This window comes from Artibeus jamaicensis, unplaced genomic scaffold (genome assembly GCF_021234435.1).
Source record: "Artibeus jamaicensis isolate MK-2021 breed Jamaican fruit bat unplaced genomic scaffold, CSHL_Jam_final scaffold_537, whole genome shotgun sequence".
NCBI lineage: Eukaryota > Metazoa > Chordata > Mammalia > Chiroptera > Phyllostomidae > Artibeus > Artibeus jamaicensis.
In genome coordinates, this window is record NW_026522047.1 from 31987629 (window position 1) to 32006887 (window position 19259).

The 19259-nt window shown below is 33.6% G+C and overlaps 1 protein-coding gene across 4 annotated transcripts in view; it reads left to right on the forward strand.

Annotated features, from left to right (window-relative positions):
• CLCN3 (chloride voltage-gated channel 3) overlaps window positions 1-19259 on the forward strand; it is a 71509-nt gene that overhangs the window by 19342 nt on the left and 32908 nt on the right. For 2 of the 4 annotated variants that reach the window (XM_037133968.2, XM_037133979.2), the window contains exon 3: window positions 15860-16017. In XM_037133968.2, coding sequence (XP_036989863.2) covers window positions 15860-16017 — 158 coding nt within the window. Of the gene's footprint in view, window positions 1-2575; window positions 2806-15859; window positions 16018-19259 lie in introns of those variants that run through there. The other 2 variants (XM_037133973.2, XM_037133982.2) reach the window with 2 other exon arrangements.

A 19259-nucleotide genomic window follows, 5' to 3' on the forward strand; every position in this document is an offset into this window, starting at 1 on the left:
CCTTTTCGTGCGACCACTTCAGTGTGTGTGTGTGTGTGTGTGTATTCTTCTGAAGTTCCATCCTGAGCTTCTCCCCAGGCTTCACCAGCTGTATCTAGGATTCCTGAATTTGTCTTCTGTTCTCTTTCCACTTCAGACCCACGCTCATTGTCATGCAGCTTATTAGTCTGGTAGTATCTAACGTGTGTGTCAGAGTCCTCTCTGGCCACACATTCCAGCCTACTTTCCTTTTCTAAAGTGTAATTGGGAAGCACTTCACCCTGAGTAATAATCCTTTTAAGAAAAAGTGGCAGCCATGGGCCCCAAAAACGTGGACATTTGTTTACTCTTGAAAATATTAAAATTTACAGATGTGTTGTATTACAAAAGTAATATATTTATGTAAAAAATTAAATGTGAGCCCTGGCTGGTGTAGCTCAGTGGATTGAACGCGGGCCTGCGAACCAAACAACTGAGGTTTCATTCCCAGTCAGGGCACATGCCTGGGTTGCAGGCCAGCTGGGAAAGCACAAGAAGCAACCATACATCAGTATTTCTCTCCCTCTCTTCTTTTCTTCCCCTCTAAAGATAAATAAATAAAATCTTTAAAAAAATTAATTGTGTGATATATGTTTAAAATTTTAAAACAATGTAGAATTATATAGAGTAAAAACTAAATGTGCCGTCATCTTCCTCACTCTCCACCTCTTTCCTTCCTCAGCGATAACAGTTGTTAAGTTTGGTATGTCTCATTCTAAACTGAACTCCATAAAAACATGTACAATTTATATATTGTATAAATGCTCACACATATTTTGTTAACGAAAAATAATGCATAAATATTTACTTATGATACAAAACTTTTACTTATGCAATACCATCGTATTTTATGGGGAAGATATTCTTCCCCCTCTAGTTAGTGCTATCTAGCTATCATTTCCATTTTTCCTTTGTGACTAAGTTGTAAATCAGGAAAAACAAGACACTGTCTAAAAATACCAGGAGAACTTGTAGATAGATTTTCATTTTATATAAAGGCATGAAAGAATGTAAATAGTGTCCTAAAAGTAAAATTATATATCAGTGCCATATAGCATATATTTTTTTAAGTTTTATAATAGAACTTACTTATCAAGTAATATAGTTTATATTCTACTATATGATCACTTATCACAAACAATCATATTTAATAGCTCTTTTTTAAAGCTTCCCTTGTTTAAAAAATTATTTCCAAGAAAATTCAAAAAATATAAAAAACAAAAAAATCACAACAGTAATATAAATATTAATAGAATCAGAATTAGATACAATATTTCTATGGCATTAAATCTAGTCTATATTCCTTTCTTAAAACCCTTTTCCCCAAATCCCAGTTGGGATTTTATGAGAATGTCTTTCTGAGGTTCATACTTTTTGAAATATGAAAACTCTATTTAACCAAATTTAAAAATACCCCAAATAACTAAACTGTACTAGACAAAGTGAATAGACTTTCTCTTCTCTTTACTGCCCTCTGAGTCTACTCTTTTTTCATTACCCCAGTTCTTAATATGAATGCTTTGAATTGGACTGGACCTTAAGGTTGTCTCATTCAATACTTAGGCAGACAAATTTTTCAGAACCTCTTAAGAGTCTTGGAATTGCCTCTAATGAATAGCCCATTTTTATTTAGTGTTGCTGTAACAATACTGCTATTTCAGAAGGAGAATCTCTTAGTCCAAAGGAATTACCTCAGGGTAACTATAAAAATTATGAGCATTAGCTTTTTTTTTTTTAAATGGCAGTTTGAAACAAAAAGAGTTGCTGTTTTTCTGAATTTCATTATAGAAGTTAACCTGAGATACATTTTACTAAAAGCCTTTTGTTGTTTTTAAAGCACAAAGTATTTGTGAGGTGGGAAAGTAGTGAGATAGAGTAGGAAAACCCCTCCCTAGTAAATTTCTTTCCGCCTGTCTCTCAAACAATAACCAAGTTACTTATTATGTTGATAGGTTTTCTTTCTCCTCAAAAGCTAGAATGTCTTACTAGTTCTTGAAAGAAGGAAGGAAGCACTAGCCTGCTGAAGGGGATTAGTGAGATAAAACACCATTCAACCCCTAACCTACAAAGAAGTCTGAAGTACACTGAGATCATTAAAAATTGACTTTTAAAAGAAGCCTCTTGAAGCCTTTGATATATTCTAGTTCTTTATGACTCACATGACGAGACTGTATATTATAAAATCACACAACCTTATGAGAGTGCTGCTCCTATTTTCCTACATTTGAAATGAAAAGGGGCATTGTCTATATCCAGAATTTCCTTTTCACATCTCTATATTAAAATTTTTTTCTTCTCTATGTTTATCTTAAAGTCAAAAAGAAATAATGCTCCGTTGTCTTACTGTAGTCGCCACCGCTGCTGTGGAAGCTGTATTGTGAGTGCTTTAAAATTCTCAAACCAGTTTTGTCTGTTATACTTGGAGCTTAGTCATCATAATACGTAGCAGGATCTGATTAAGAAGGCTGTTCCGCCTCTAAGCCTTGCTAGATTGTAGCCACTAGCAACGAGGCTGCAATAATTTCCCTTTGATGACATCATCCTCTGTGGAAGAACACAGTTGCTTCAGCGAATTGAACTACATACAGTTCTAACCCTCATCAAATATGGCATCTCCCTTGCCTGCTGCAGCAGGGGTGGAAGAAATGCCACTGTCTTTTTAAGCTAGCAAGCTTTTCTTTTTCTTCCTCTTTTTAAAAATTCTAATCATGGATGCCTCTTCTGATCCTTATTTGCCTTATGACGGGGGAGGAGACTATATTCCCCTGAGGGAATTACATAAAAGAGGTAATACCATCCCTTTGCTATGAATCTTCTGTTGGTATGTTTTGCATGCGGCTGGGTGGTTCTCTAATTTAAACACGTTCTCCATTGCCCTTTAAATATTGCAGATGTTGTTTATTTGACCTGGGTTGTTAGTAAGGGGCAAATGAAACCTTCTGAGTGTTGTGTAGTCCTGATCGTTTTCTCTGTGCAGATTAGTACTGCTTCAGATCACATCGGACTCCGACTCCATGTTCTGTGTGAAATCCTCTTTCTATTTAATTAGGAAAACGAATTAATCCTCTTTTACAGCTACCTAACGTGGTATTGGTTGACACCTATAAAATAATGTTTTACTTCCTTCAGAAAACTTAACATTTCCTTTAATTTACACGAGAAATCAAGTGTGTGTCTGTGTACCATTATATTTCAGCTGCTGCCAATTACCATGTAGCTTTCACACCACAAAGTAAATTTATAGTAAAAGCTCTACCTGCATTTTAGAACACTGAAATGGCAATAAAGATGAACACATTGTTATATTAATATTTTTCATATAATATGCATTTTAACTGATCAACATTAACTACATTGTCTTAACATAGGTAGCTTTTAAAGATTGATATAATAAAAATTTTTAGAGTAATTTTTTACATGTCAGAAAAATAATAGTCAATAGTTTTTGAAAAACCAGGAAAGCACTCAGCGTTCATATAAATCTTTTGGCAGGTACTGTTAAGGTCTTAAAACTGAGTACATGTTAACTAAACTGCTTTTACCTTTATTCAATTTTCTTAAACTGGTTATACTAAAAATAGACTACTGGCAATTGTTTTAGGGAAAAAAAGACAGAAAAATTGAACTTAAAGAAAGCTATCTTAGATGGATGACTTTATGAGCCACATTAATTTGAATTACTTTATAGTATTATAAATTTATTTTATGGTTTAGTCTAAATTTGAATTTACGAAATATACAGTCATGATTTTCCTGAGTATATTCAGCCTGTTTTATTTACAGTTTATTCTGATACACTTTTTTTAGTGTTAAGTTCCATTAGAATTAAAAAGTTAATTTAGTCAACAAATATTTATTGGTTACATTGTCTACTGGATACTATTTTAGGCTCTGAACAGTTATAACATTATATATCCATAGTATATTCTGTGTTAGTAAAAACTTGCTCTTCAGATTTTGAGAAAAATTGTATGAATTTTTATGTTATATATTCAGTATTGTGCTTCTCTTACAGTTGCCCTTTCAATAAAATTTATATATAATTATATATAAAATAATTATATAATTTTAAAATATTTGGGGAAATACCTGAAAGCATAAAGGAGAAAATAATTCTCATAATCTTACCACCAGGAGCTGTTGGGGTTTTTTCCTCCCCCTAATTCTTAATGTGTTCATTAACTGTACTTTTCCCTGTGTTACCATCACCCCTTTTCTGGTAGTGATTTCTTTAAACAGGAAACAACTCGGATGAATGGTGACTGTTCAAATGTCACAGTATTTGCTAATTAGTAAGTAAACTGTAAAACAAGGCAGAGTGTTTTCTTTGAGTTCTTACAACATCTGTTTGATGATGACAAACCAGAAGGCCCAGGCTTGGGAAATTTATATGACCAGTAAGTAGTAAGCTAACAGTCTTAACAGAATTCATGACAGAACTTGCTTGTGGAGTTCATCTCTGTATAAGATATGCAAATAGTAAGAAATAAGCCAAAGCTTCTGTGAGAATAGGCATGGTTACTGATAATGGTTATTACTAAAATACAAGCTTTTTATTTCTATTATACTCAGAAGTAATCCCTTAGGAATCTTGCATAATGTCTCTTGGCAGCCCAAATAGTTTTCCTTGTTCCTGGATGAGACTTACTCAATTGATATAAGCTAATATTGTTTGAAAGTAAAATTATGTCTTTATAGTACCAAAGAGTCAGTTAGTAGGTTTACTTGACTGTACTGCAGTATCCTGGTATCTGTGGATAAGAGATTATTGTTTTTCATAATTTATAAGCTGTTGTAGCCATGGGTCAGCACAAAGGAACTAGAGATGTGGAGATAAGCAGCTAACATAAATCAAGAAAACTGAATCAGGACAAAATTACAATGACTAGAAATACCTCTTTAGGCTGATAAAAGGCAAAGAGGCAGATAATGGACGAATGAAATTGTAAAGGATACCAATAAAGTAAACTGAAACCCGGAGTTCTAGAGCTAGGGATTACCTTTGTGGAGTAAATTAAATTTAATACTACCTTTCTAGGTGAGATGGTAAATGATGTAGCTTCCTACTTAAGTGACTAGAGCCTGGAAATGTCAGTAGATTAAAAATAGAATTAGTTAATGTTTTATTGATAGATTAGAAATTATGACATTTTAGAATTAACCATCTCTTGGTGTAATTTTCCTATATAGAAACTATCAAGTTCTTCTATAAAATGTCTCATTTTTATCAGGGAAAAAATCTTGCTTTATTTGGATTATCATTTTTATGCTTTGACTTTCTTCTTAATTTATTTAAGAGCTTTAATTAATTTGGGATGCTCAGTTCTTTCTTCTACCAGACCCTATCATGGATTTGCTCTCTTGGGCCTTGAGCCTCCATTTATTCCCTGAGTAATCTCAAAAATTATTTTAATATTAATTGTTTCATTCAAACAATTTATTGAGCTTTTATATATATATAATACACACACACACACACATATATATATATATAGCACTACTTGGTGATGTGGAGAGAGATGGTGGTAGTTATAGTAATATCAGTAATAGCTAATATTTAGTGTTGAATTCACTGTTTGCCAGATACTATTATATATAAAATAATTATATAATTTTAAAATATTTGGGGAAATACCTGAAAGCATAAAGGAGAAAATAATTCTCATAATCTTACCACCAGGAGCTGGTGGGTAAGATTTAGGTGTATCAGTTAATATATAGCAACTCATTTTAATCCTCATTGCAGACTTGAGAAGTTTAGGTGCTGTTTTAATTCTCATATTTCTGTTGACAGAACTGAGGTAAGGAAGTGATAAAAGTCAGGATTTGATCCAGATGATTTAGCTTATACTCTTATCGTGGGTATATTCTGCTTTTTACTATATATGTGCATTTTGAACCTGGAAGGGACATGAGAAGGCTTCTCAAATTTAAAAACAAACAAAACCCCAAGGAAGTTAATAAATTTCTAGTGAATGAAACAGACTAGATGTTCTTTTCCTGGACTTGGGGGAGGAAAAGATGGTTCTCCCTTTGACAAGTGTTTTGTTCAAAGTAGGCCAGGTCTTTGAGTACCCATGGGAATTTGATACAAGGTTTCTGGGGGAGAGGGTAGAATGAGTACGTGCTCAGGTGGGAGTGAATGCTTCCTGTACTCCCTGGTCAGTTTTGTGGTATCTCAGTGGGTCATAGAGGGGGAGTACAGAAAGATGGAAGGTAGAAGGGTCCTGGATCCTAGGGGGGACTTGAAGGCCAGACTAATAACAGTCTTAAACCCCATAAAGTGTGACCTTCCTATTGAAATGAAAGTTTTGGAGTCTTATTTTTTTAAGTTTCTACCTTAAATCATTTCTTGACATTTATTAGTTTAGAAATCTATTTAAGTAGTTTTTTTGTTCTTAGTATAACATGGATTTGTTCATTTTTAATTCCCTCATAAAAGTATTAGTAGTTGGCATATTTTTGCACATTATTTGGAAATCAGGTGCTAGATGATGTTTTTATTGCTATAGGGACATTCATAGGCTCTTTGTAAAATGATTGTAAGAATCAGATTGTTATTATACTTCTATTACTTCCAATCTTTTAGCCAACTAGAAAATAAAATCTTTTTAAAAAAAATTAATTCCTCTGTGCCTATGAATTAAAAGAACAAATAAAGATTCTTTATTTGATGTCAAAAATAGTATAAAACAAAGCCTGTCTTTAAATTTATTTGCCTACAGCCTCTGAATTTAAAATCTTCAAAAAAATCTGGTTCGTATTACAATCTCTAGCTCTATTTTCTAAAAATAACCTACACTTTACTGTGGTTAATTTTATACCATCACATTACTTGTTGTAAGTCAGAAATGCTTTGTGTGTCAGGATTTTCATGTGAGCAGGTCTTTCACATAGGTTACGTTTGTAAACTTGGCTCTTTTTTCCAGCATTAAAGTCTGATCTTTGTGCCTGCAGGAAGTTCGAGGAGACTGGTAGCCTAAATTGTATTTTAAAGTTTTATTTATGTTTTTAATAAACATATGTTTAATTTGTAATTTTTGTAGTCCTTTACAACCATAATTAGATAAAAATGGAGTTAGTTTAGCTTCTGTAATTTATTCTTTGTTTCCTTTAAGAGAGCAAATTTCATAATTTTTTTATTCATGTAATATGTAAATCTTATGCACAGATAATAAATGAACATGGAACATATAGATGTTTTAATATCCACTTTATTATCTCTACCTAAGGATGTGCCTTTTTATCTTGAAGTAGTAATAGATCAGAAAAGAAACAGTAAATTGGGTAATGGGTTCAGCATTGCTACTGACTGGTTTTGTATCCTTGCTCAATGCCTGTGGGATTTGTTTTTAATTTCCAAATCTTTGCAATTTAAATAGATGGCAGTTAAATAAGACTGGACGGCAGAACAGGTTTTAAAGAGCATGTACTTTATTTATCCTATTCATTTATCCAGCAGACATTTAATTGACCACCATCTAAGTCCTAGGCATGGTGCTTGCTTGCCATTCCCTTTTAATCTTTCATTTGGGAGTCTGCTGACATTCTGAAACTTCTTTTATCAATTTACAACATTTACTTTCCCCTTTCTCACCAAGATGACCATTTCTTATCAGCGAGGTCACAGAGAGAGGGGAATACATTGGGGACTCGACTTCCTGCTCTTCATATACAAAAGAAACTGGGTTAGGGAGTATGTAGAGTTTTGGATTTCTGTTTGCCGCCTCCCATAATTTAATAAAATCGAGTGTGTGTTATGCATGTGTGGTGGGACAGTAATCTGCATTATGAGTTTAAATGGTAACAGTTACTGCCATCACATCTTCTGAGATTAACCCCAGAGGTGGTAAGTAATATTCTAAGAAAATAAATATATACCTACTTTTTCATGTAAAATTATTATTTGGATATTTCCCTTTGGAAAAAAAAGATGTAGGCCACTGAAAATGTGTAACTTTACTAATATGCTCAGATTAAGGTTTACCTGTTAGGTACTGTTTTATACCAAACTGATACTAATAGATACCAGTTCACCAAATAGATATTAAGGCTAGTGGAGGGAATATAAAGTTTTTATTTATGGGAAAGCAGATAATTTCATTAATGTTGTATTCTCTAGTTCAGTTTTTTTTTAATTTCAGGTTGTAATATGTTGTTTATGAAATCAATTGGGTTATGATCAATTATGAAGAAAAAAATGAAAGTATTAAAGCATATGCTAAATAGTAAGTACACTAAACTTTGGTTTTACTTAGGTATATCTGTATGCTGTGTCACTGAGAAATGTTTATTGCAGTGGGCCAGTCAAACAAGTTTGGAAACCAGTTTCTTAAGTATACACCCAGTAAGGCGGTTAACTCTTTCTCGGGTAAAGGTAGGCTTCTTGTGTCCTAAGATGAGTCTAAAACAGTCTGAGGATGAGAATAGGGTGTGTTGCTGTCTGCAAAAGCATAGGGATGTGACTGCTGGGAACCAAGCAGTGCCCGTGGCTACTATTGCAACATTTTTTTCATTGCAATATTTTTTAAATACTATAGGACAAGTGGTTTGGCACCAGAGGCAAAGAGGCATGATGGTGGTGATGAGTAGGATTGTATTAAATTGTCCGAAAGCTGAATGCATGTTCATAAGTTCTGGGAGAAGGCACCACCTAACTTGGAGAGGAGAGTGTCCACATATCTTACAATACACAAGAAAACAAACCATGAAATTAATTTTTCTCCCCACTATTACATAGTAGTGAGAAATGCCTTTGGAATCAAACTGCTTGGGTTTGAATCCCCGTTCTGCTACCTAATAGCTTTGTAACTCTGGGCATATTTCTTAACTCTGTACCTTATTTTTCTAATTTATAAAATAAGATAGTGAACCTATTTCATGGGGGTGTTGTGAGGATTAAATAAGCTAATACATGTAAAGCACTAAAAACATGTCTGGCACACAAGTCCTCAGTAAATGTTAGTTGGTTTATTGTTATTATTTATTGTTGTTATTGTTACTATTATTAGACAGTAACAGTATCTGGTCTCTAGGTGGGAAAGATTATTTAAATTCTGTCTAGTTTATTTAGTCTAGTTTAGTCTGGTTTTTTTTTTTTTTTTGGTCAGTTGTGTGAGGTATTTTATCTACAAAACCATGGCCTAATCCAGAGTCACAAGGATTTAGCCCTAGGTTTTCTAATAAGAGTTTTATAGTTTCCGCCCTTACATTTTGGTCTGATACATTTTTTGTTAGTTTTCCTGTGTGGTGTGAGGTAGGGTCCAGCTTCATTCTTTTGCATGTGGGTAGCCAGTTGTCCCAGCATCTTTTGTTTAAAAGACTGTTCTTTTCCCATTAGTGAAAATATCACTTTAAATAATAATGAATAATTTAAATTTTTCCTACAGATAATATAAAAACTTTTTGTTTACATTACAGTATTAGCATGTAATGAATTTGTGGTTATATAGGTATGCTTGAATTTTATAAAGTTCCATGTCTGGGAAAAAATAAACAAGCCATAAAGTCTTTATCAACAAAATTATTTTTGCAAGAAAGCTACATGCCAGTCACAGCTCACTAATTGAATAATTCTTCCTGCTTGCTGAGGCATTTTAGGGTTGGTGATACTTGAAGTATACTATTAGTGACATTTGATTTGCATGATGTTCAGTTACAGAAAGGCTAGTCATTGACTACACTTTTTGGAAATTTGTTTCTCTGTCCATGTCAGAGATAATGAATTACATTATCTACTAGAAATCTCCAGGATTTTTGCTCATTATACAGAACTCGTTAGTCAAATCTGTAAGATTTTCCCCTCCTCTTTGTAATATTGTCAGTATTATAGTAAAGATTAATAACTTTCAAGTTATATAATGCAGCCTGATGAAGTTTTAAATGCCAGAATATTTGAGCAGAAACAATCGCTTGTGTTTATTGCTTCTTGCTGTTTGTCAGATGTGCATACACGCGCACGCACACACACGATTTATTTCCAGTCCATATACCATATTCCTAAAGTGGATGAGAAAACCCAGGTACCTAAGAGGGTTAGTAAGTAACTCGTGCTGGATCACATAGTTAATAGGTGGCAGACTGGAATTGGACCTGAAACGCATTAAGGTCATGGAATTTCTGTACTAGGACTCTGAAAAGATCTTTTCTCCAGTCTTTTTTGTTGCTGTTTTTCAGACAAGTGGTAGAGGACAGTCACTGGCATCTGGTAGTCAGACCTCTAGACAATTTCTTGGAAGAGTTTCTCTTGTGTTAAATTTGGGAACTACTACGTTCATGACACTCTCCTACAATCCATGACCTGGGGAACCTAGGTGGCAGGAGCTATCCTATGTCTTTTTGAAATTCAGTTGTTAAAATTAAGAGACTCCTTCTGTCTTTGTATCATCTGCTCAAGGTTTTACATTTCTAGGAGATCGAGTTTGATTAGTTTAACTTGAACCAAGTGCCTTTTTCTTAGCTGGAGAAGGGACGGTACCTTGACTGAAGCCCTCACCAGGATTGCATACAGTAGAGGAATAGACGTTTTCTAAAAGTAATTGGATTCTGTTGTAGGAAGAAGGGAAATGGTTACCAGTTGGCAGAAACAAAGGTCCATTACACAAATAATAACCCTAATCAGAGGACAGTTACTGGTTAATGTGTTTATTTGAAGTTTGGAGATATAACTGTTTAATAAATATTAAATGTGAGTATGGGGTCCAGGACAAAAAGGTAAGAACAAGAAAAAAGTTAAAGTTCTAAAAATTAATTGAAAAAGAGGATGACTAAGTAGTATACTACACATATGTTCATTCCACGTACTGTTTGTAATGAAAACTAACCCAGAAATTTGTTTAAAATATAGTATGTACCAACATTTAAATGTAATAATCTGAAGGACATTGAAAGCGATGTGCATATGTATTTAATGATTTGGGATGGCTTTAGAAAGTATGCCTAGTGATGAAAATATGCTCGGTAATGAAAAACTTATAAATAAGTGTAGCCAGTATAACCTCATCTGTATTTTTTGTTTATAGAAAATGTTAAAGGTGAAACCACTTGCCAGTCTGTTATAACTCTTGTTTATCCAATTTCCTGTCTGTACTTCCCCAGCAAACCTTATGTAGCTTTGTGGAATTGGTTTTTCATCAGTTTGTTTTTCAATCAAGGACACTAATTCATGTACAAACTCTAATAAGCCTTTTTACATAAAACCTTTTAAAACTCAGAAGCCCATCACTTGCAACTCAGAGATACTGCCTTTTAAGATTTTGTTTTTTATATGGGATTCAAAAGTCTAAATTTGAAACTCAGGAGCCACGTTACTGAATCTTGTTCTCTAGGATCTGCTGTGTATTTCTGTCACTGTGGCCGTGGCTGCCTCCCAGACCTGTAGGGGGAAATGGGTGGTGGGGTGGGGAATGTTGATTATAGTTCCAAAAAGTATTCCAGTAAGTCTCTGTTACTGACTTCACAGATAAATAAGCGAGAGCCGCATGTGCAATGGGAAGTCCTGGGCAGATTATGTCATCTTGTGTTAGTAAAATTCCACTATAAGAAGAGAGTTTATTGAGGACAAAGAAAGGTGTAATCAAGGAAGTGTAGCCTCACTCACCGCTTTCACTTCATTCCATAAACCTCTAGGCCTTCGAGAACTCCTTTCCAATATCTGCTGTAGGAAAGCCGTGTTATAGTTTAACCAATTCTTGAAATATTAATTTGGGGAAGAGAGAGAGAGTTGTATTTTATACACGAGAGAACTTTAATTTGTGCTTGTGGGGTAATGCACAGATTATTTGCTTCAGTCGTGCATAAGATCAAGTTGAAGCTGAACTTGGTTAACTTGTACTGTTGCTTATAAACATTTTAATTAACACATATAATTTATTTGTATTGATCTCATTTTAATACATGTAAGTTAGACTTTATACAAATCTAGGTTGCAATGAACTATACACAAAGAAATGATAGGTTAGGAAACATAATACCTTTAAAATTACTCTTACTGTGGGACATAATGGGAGCACTCCTGTGCTCCCATTAGAAGTTAATGTTCCCTGCCCAGTTTAGAGTAGGGTAGCAAATCTCTCCTATTCTCTTTTGTACTGCCCAGATTTCCATGTTTGGCAGAGCACGCTGTAAAAGAAAGTATATGAAGTGTCACACATAAACTAAAGCAGCTCTGAATATTTTTTCTACTGGCCAGCTGATTCTTAAATTTTACTTAGCAATTCTGCAATAACAGACTTTAGATTTAAAAATGCTTACTGACATTACATTCGGTATGATACCTTTCAGTTGTCAGTAATAATTCAGTAAAATGAACAAGAAACAGGACAAAAGGAGAAAGGTTAAAACCAGATTGAAATGTCTGCCATCCTCTTCCTGGAGTTTCCATTTAATTATATTTATCAGAGTCCAAGAAATGTTCTAATCAGCTCTATCTCAGCAAAAAGTTTATATTTTCGTAACAAAATCTATCTTGTTTACTGTCCAAGCCAATTTGATAGCAATGGCCATAAGAAGCACCCAAACCTCTTTTAGAAATAATGTAGAGGGGAAATTGGTTTCTGTGGGCTCCCTCAAAACCAAGAAGATCAATCAGTATCTCCCTGTATACTACACGGTTTCAAACCTCATCGCTATGTCAGGCGGAAGTAAATAGGCATGAGCAGACAGACTGACCTTTAAGCAGTCTGTTGGGGACACAAAGCGCTCTGGCTGATTTCCATCTTAACATGTGCAGTGGCAGCCTTAGAAATTCCAAAGGACACAACATAAAAGCCACAAAACATAATATATTGAATCACAGGATCCTCTGGTTTAAAAAGTGTGAGTCTTTTATTTCTAGTGTTTACATGTTTAGAATTAATGCACGTGTGTGTTACTAAGCTGGAAGAGAGTTCATCCGCCAGCACACATAGGCTCAAAGAAATGTACAGGCAGGAGTTTTCAGGGGAGAAAAGAACTAGTTTATTAGGATTGATGTCAGTCTGGAGAATGGATGAGCTCATGTTCCGAAATATCCAAGTCCCAGTGGTTTACATATGAGAGGCTTTATGGAGCAAAAACCATGCCATGGAGAATAAGGGGTTTGGGTGATTAGTCTAGAGTGAAGTAAGGGAAGCAAATCGCCATTTCAGGTCGTGAGGTGAGCTTCAGGGTCCCTCGGTCTGGTTTCATGGGGACGCAGGCAGGGGTCCTTTCACTTAGGAACTGAAACATAACTTAGGGATGGTGTTATCTTCAGTTTAAGGAAAAGCGATAACTTGTGACCATTAGTTTAGGGTCTGGCCATTGTTTCCTGTTGCTGTCACAGGAGGTTAAGGGAAAGAGCTGAGGCTTATGGGGCATGTTGTGAAGGAACTGGATTGAGTGCGGGGGCTATATGTTCGGTCAAAATCATACATTCATTCAGGACTTTGTACATAGTTTAGATGTCAGGGTAATTTCTACAGAGTAATTATTTGAAAGTCACTGAAGGCAAGACGCATGGCTAATATAAAAGTTTATGATGGTGCTATACCTTTTGCTACCTTATAAACATGAGATTGATAGTCTCTACTTTTCTACTTCCTAGTTCCAAAGTCTGTTGGAGGAATACAGGCTTCATTTCCTATTTATCTACATTGGTGCAAACATTGGGGCTGATAACATTGTCTTGGATGCACACGAAGTGGTATAGAAATTTTGCTTTTTTATTTTTTGCATAGAAGAGTAACAATTAAGATCAGCAATCCTTTTCACTTAAACTCTAACCAGATAAGGGTATACAGTGGGGAAAGTTTGAAGTTTGCAAAATATATCATAGTGTACATTTTCAAAACATTTTTTCATAGTATACTTAAAAAATATTTTCTTATAATTTCAGACTGGTAAATGTTGAAAACTAATGTTCCCTTTACCAGATTCCTGAAATGTTAACATTTGTTAGTTCTGTCTCTTGATGTTATATATGCTATTACCTGTGTAATATATAATATATACTAATGCATAGATATACATGTGCACATATTATTGTTTTCTGAAGCATGTAAGAATGAGATGCAGACATAATGCACTTATACTCCCTTACACACAGCCTCAGCACAGTTTTCAAAACCAGAAAGTTGGCAGTGATCAGTACTATTATCCAAGGTACTGGTTGTTTTCAAATTTGCCAGTTGTGTCACTGTGTTCTTTAATATAAGAGAAAAAAAAAAACCAAAACATTTTTATCCTGGTCCTGGATCTGATATGATAATCCAAAAGTCTCCTTTCACCTAAAACAGTTCCTCAGTCAAACTTTTTCTTTCATGACTTTCACATTTTTGAAGAATGCAAGACAGCTATTTTGTGGAATTTCCTTCAGTTTACGTTTATCTTGTTTTTCCTTGTAAGATTCAGTTCATGTATGTTTGGTTAGAGTACCACGGAAGTGATGTCATCATACCAGAAGTCCATAGAGGCTTTTGACACTTCCCTCCAAAAACATTTTTTTGAATCACCAGTTACATTACGTGGAAAGTAGAGTCAGAGATTCATTCTCAGATTGGTCAAGATAGTATGCACACTCTTATTATATTTATTTATTCTCCAGTTACTTTCTCTTAAGAAAATTTGTGGCTTTTTAGTTTTTACACAGTGAAATTCCTGAATAACATCAGGATAGGGGGAGGAACAGAGGGCTTGTGTACTTGACACTTTAAGTGTAAGGTTTAGAGTGTATGTTTTATGTGGATGAACATGGGCCATTGCAGGGATTGGGCCTTTAAACCCTCAGTCAGGAACGATAAATTATTTATTCCTGGAGTACTTCTGCCAAAACATTGAAATCAATATACTATTCTCCTTTTAGAAGTTTTACAACTTTCCAAGGCAAATATTCAAATGTATTGAACAGAGAGATAAGTGAGTACCCTGTTTTAATGGGTAGAAGTAAATAGACATTTAAGTTTAGTAGTACAATATTCAGTATTTATATTGTTTAAAATATTAAATCTTTCTATATTAATGCTAGTTTCCATTGCTTCTTTGAATTACCAAGAAACCTGCAGTACTGTTTATTTGGCTTCTATCTTAGCAGTAATAAAGTTAGTTTTTAGAGTTGCTTTTATTGCAGTTCACCCTTCCCCTTCTCCCTTGATTGATGTATGATAATCTCTTGCTCTAATCTAGGTAGCATTTATAGTGACTGGGGAAAGTTCAGATTCTAAATTTGCCAGGTAGTTTTGTAGAGTGACTTAATATTTATGATAGTTTATCTGTAAACATGAATGAGTCATTTTAAACCATCAGACTGCAAGTCTTAAAGTTATAGAGTAAAATAAGCAGGTTTCTTGTGTTTTATTTTTACAATATTTGTTTAAACATTAGTGCCACTCTTTATATTCTATATAAATTAGTTACATTTCCATTAAAATTACACTTCTAAATTATTTTTGGCATAAAACCTATATTATGCTACATAATTTGAAGATGTAACTTGTAATCACTCATGCCAAAACCACCTATTTGAAAATATGTACCAGCTTTTTTAAGTTTTTAGGGCTTTAGAAAAATGTCAAATACTTCTTTTCTTTATAAGGTATAGCATATTTCATGAAGGTATTTAACATTTAACAATGACCTGCCCAAAGTTATTTAGCTGGCTAGGACTAGAATCTATGAGGCAGGCTTATTTTTGATACTGTAGTACGAGTTTGAAAGAACATGCCATAGCACTTTGCCTGATTTCCAGATTTTGGATAATTTTCATTTTCTCTATTTTATTATAATTATTTCTAGTGGTACTATTACTAATGAATTTCTTAGAAGGTCACAGAGTTCATCATTGTTTCTCATAAAACATAATCATTGTTCCTCTTTTACTTTGAAGGAACTCATTACACAATGACAAATGGAGGCAGCATTAACAGTTCTACACACCTGCTGGATCTTTTGGATGAACCAATTCCAGGTGTTGGTACATATGATGATTTCCATACTATTGACTGGGTGCGAGAGAAATGTAAAGACAGAGAAAGGCATAGACGGGTAAGTATTTTCAGTGATTTTAAAAAGTATATTTCATAATTAGATCATTTAGTAATATATTTTTGCCAATGATCTCAGACAGACATTAAAGTATATTTAAGCTTTTTTTTTTTTTTTTTTTTTTTTTAGTTTACTTACACCACACATCTTTCCAGAAAGGATTTGAGGTAGTTTAAAATAAAAACAAAAAAGTATGTAGTGAGACAAAATAGAAAGGGAAGATACCACATATGATTTGGGGGGAAGATTAAGCCAAGTTCAAGATTTGGAAGTCTACATGATTTTTGGCTTTGGTCAGCCCAGCAGCTATGCCAAAGAGGAAAGAAACTTCTTACATAATCCTTATTCAAAAAGAAGAAACTTACTGGGGAGATAGTTTTATGGGGTTTTGCTCTTTTATTTCTTTTTTTGGTTTATGTTTATTTTCTTTTTTCTCCCTTTTTTCAGTTTTTAAATTTTGAGATATTTCTCAAATTAATATTGAGTATTGTAATGAATCACTATTCAAAAAAGTAGTACTTTTTACTAAAAAGTACAACTTGTGGGTCTTGTTGTATTGATTGTGAGTTATTGGTATTATCCAAAAATAAATTATTTTTAAGATAAGAGAAAAAAATCTCTTTGACAGTAAAATTTCAAATTCCAAAAAGCACTTTGTAACTTTGGGGTCTGCATTTACAAGTTTACTTGCATTAATGAAAGTAACTGCTTGTACACATTAGTTATGACTTTGAATATTAATGGATATATTGATTTTAAACCTGAAATTGGAATTATATTATATTGTTTATGAGTAGTACAGCTTCTGAGATTCACCAGTCAATATTTTTTTCTGGAAACAGAAAATAGGATGTAACTGAAAATAAGATACAATACATGAAATCAATGTTCTAATCCAGTGATTCTCAAACTTTTTTGTCTCTGGTCCTTTCTAAAGTATAAACAATTATTGAGGATGCCTAAGGAACTTTAGGATATGTAGTTATATTAATTGATATTACTATATTAAATATGAAAACTAAGAAAATTTAAAATAATATATTTAAAAGTAAAAATAACAAACCCATTTCATATTTACATAAAAACACTATGAAAAATAACTATTTTACAAAATAAAAGAAATACTTAGCAAGTGACATCATTGTGTTACATTTTTATAAATCTTATTGTTGCCTGGTTTAATAAAGACTGCTGGGTTCTTATATCTTCTTTTGCATTCAGTCTTTTTTGAAATGTTTTAATTAAAGTGTATGAAGAAAATGCAACCTCACAGTTGTAAACGCTAGGGATATTTTAATAATCATATAGATCATTGTTGATACTCTTTTTTGATACTGCACCAGAATGACAAATGGTTATCTTCTTAAAGGTTAGTTGCCATGCGTAATCTGAAACTGTATCAGTGAACTTTCTGTCTTCTGTTACATTAAAATCCACTGGTTCACCTTGAACTTTTAAATAGATGATTTTTAACATCATGCAATGATTGATCATTTGAGATACTTGATTCACCGATTTATGCACTTCTTTCAAGTGTTGAAACTTTTTGTTACTTAATATAATAAAAACCCCACATTTGTTAATTTCAGTATTCATCTCTTCAGGATAGTTTTTAAGTATTGGGAATCTGTCATCCTTACAGTAATGGGTACAGGTGTTCTAAAATTCTTGTTTTTACTTGAAAGCTCAAATTCTATCATTGGAAACAAATACATACTTATTTTACTTGAAACAACAGGCTTACTTGGCTTAATGTTTGAGAAAATACCTGTGAAATTCGTAAGTCTGAAAAACCATAGTTTGGTGTCTCAAGTAAAAAGGTGTTCCATGTGAATGTCCAGTTTATTTGCGACTCAAATCACACAGATGCCTTTTCTTGGGACAGAACACTTATGTCATCACATATAATATTAAAAAGACTCAGTGATTGAAGAACAATAGTTTTACAGCTTCCTCAGAGACATTCTTAAGTGAAAATGGCACTTATTTTTTGCTGGGTTATGTGGCAGAGAAGAATATGATGACCAGTAGCATTTAAATGCCACTGCCTTTGTTTGTGCTGAGGAGCCAGCAGTGTTGTTACTGCCTTTGCATTGTCTGTAAAAATGTCAACACAATGCAAAAGGCACATCATGCTTTAGTATTATTATGAAGATAAGTTTGACCTTGAAAACCCCTAGGGAAGATCTCAGGGTGTCTGTGGCCCACACTATGAGAACCGTTATTCTACTTGAATGAACCTCAATCAGACACACTATAAATCCTGTATCTTATGTCACTGTTAGGTAAATACATTTGTACTTAAAAGTAGCATATTGAGGTTGGGGTTTAAATGTATTTTAAAGTGCGGCACTGTGAAAATATCTGTAAGACACCATACCCATAAAATTTTAGAGAAAATTGAAACTAAAAGAAACCACAGCACACCCCTGTTTTCCAATTATAAAAGTAGTCCACAGTCCTTGAAAACATTTCAAATAATGTAGTATTTTATGAAATAGTAAGTGTCATAGCTAATCATATCAATCATCTCTGTAGATAAGTCAAATGTTTTTAATATTTTCATCTTTGCTCATATATTAATAAAATTTTTTTAAGCTGGGAAATTTTACACATAGATGTTTTTACTGTTGTTCTTAAAACATTAAAAAAACCACGTCAGTGCATATACCTAATTTTTTTCCTCCTCCACCTTTTATTGTACTTGTAGGTCCTCCTGCACCACAGTATTTGAAGCAATTCAACATTATTATAACATTTCAGATACACTACTATTTCAGTATTTTGCAAAATGGTGACAATCTGATTGCCATTTCTTTATTTATTACCCTGCATATCTCTATAAAGAGAATCTTCCTCATACCAATTGTTTGGATGTCCATAAGTGAAATTGTAGACAGAAGGAAAAAGTTAGAAATTATATGGTTCCCAAGCATCTCCAAAGTTGACTGATGAGGTTTTTGTTTGTTTGCTTGATTTTTGTTTCTGTATGTTTATGCACTTGCAAATTTAAACATATTTGATGTGTCTTAGTCATCACAATTATTATACTTATTGATGTCTATTCCATTGATGGAATGGATGGAATTATTATACTTATTGATGTTATTCCATTTTGGCAAGTGGGAGCTTCTTTTGGTTGGTGCATGTATCCTTTGACACATCCTTAGGAGACTTTGACGTATTCTAGAAAAATGGGATGATCTTTAGCCCATCTTGCATATTCCCTGCCCCAAACCTGG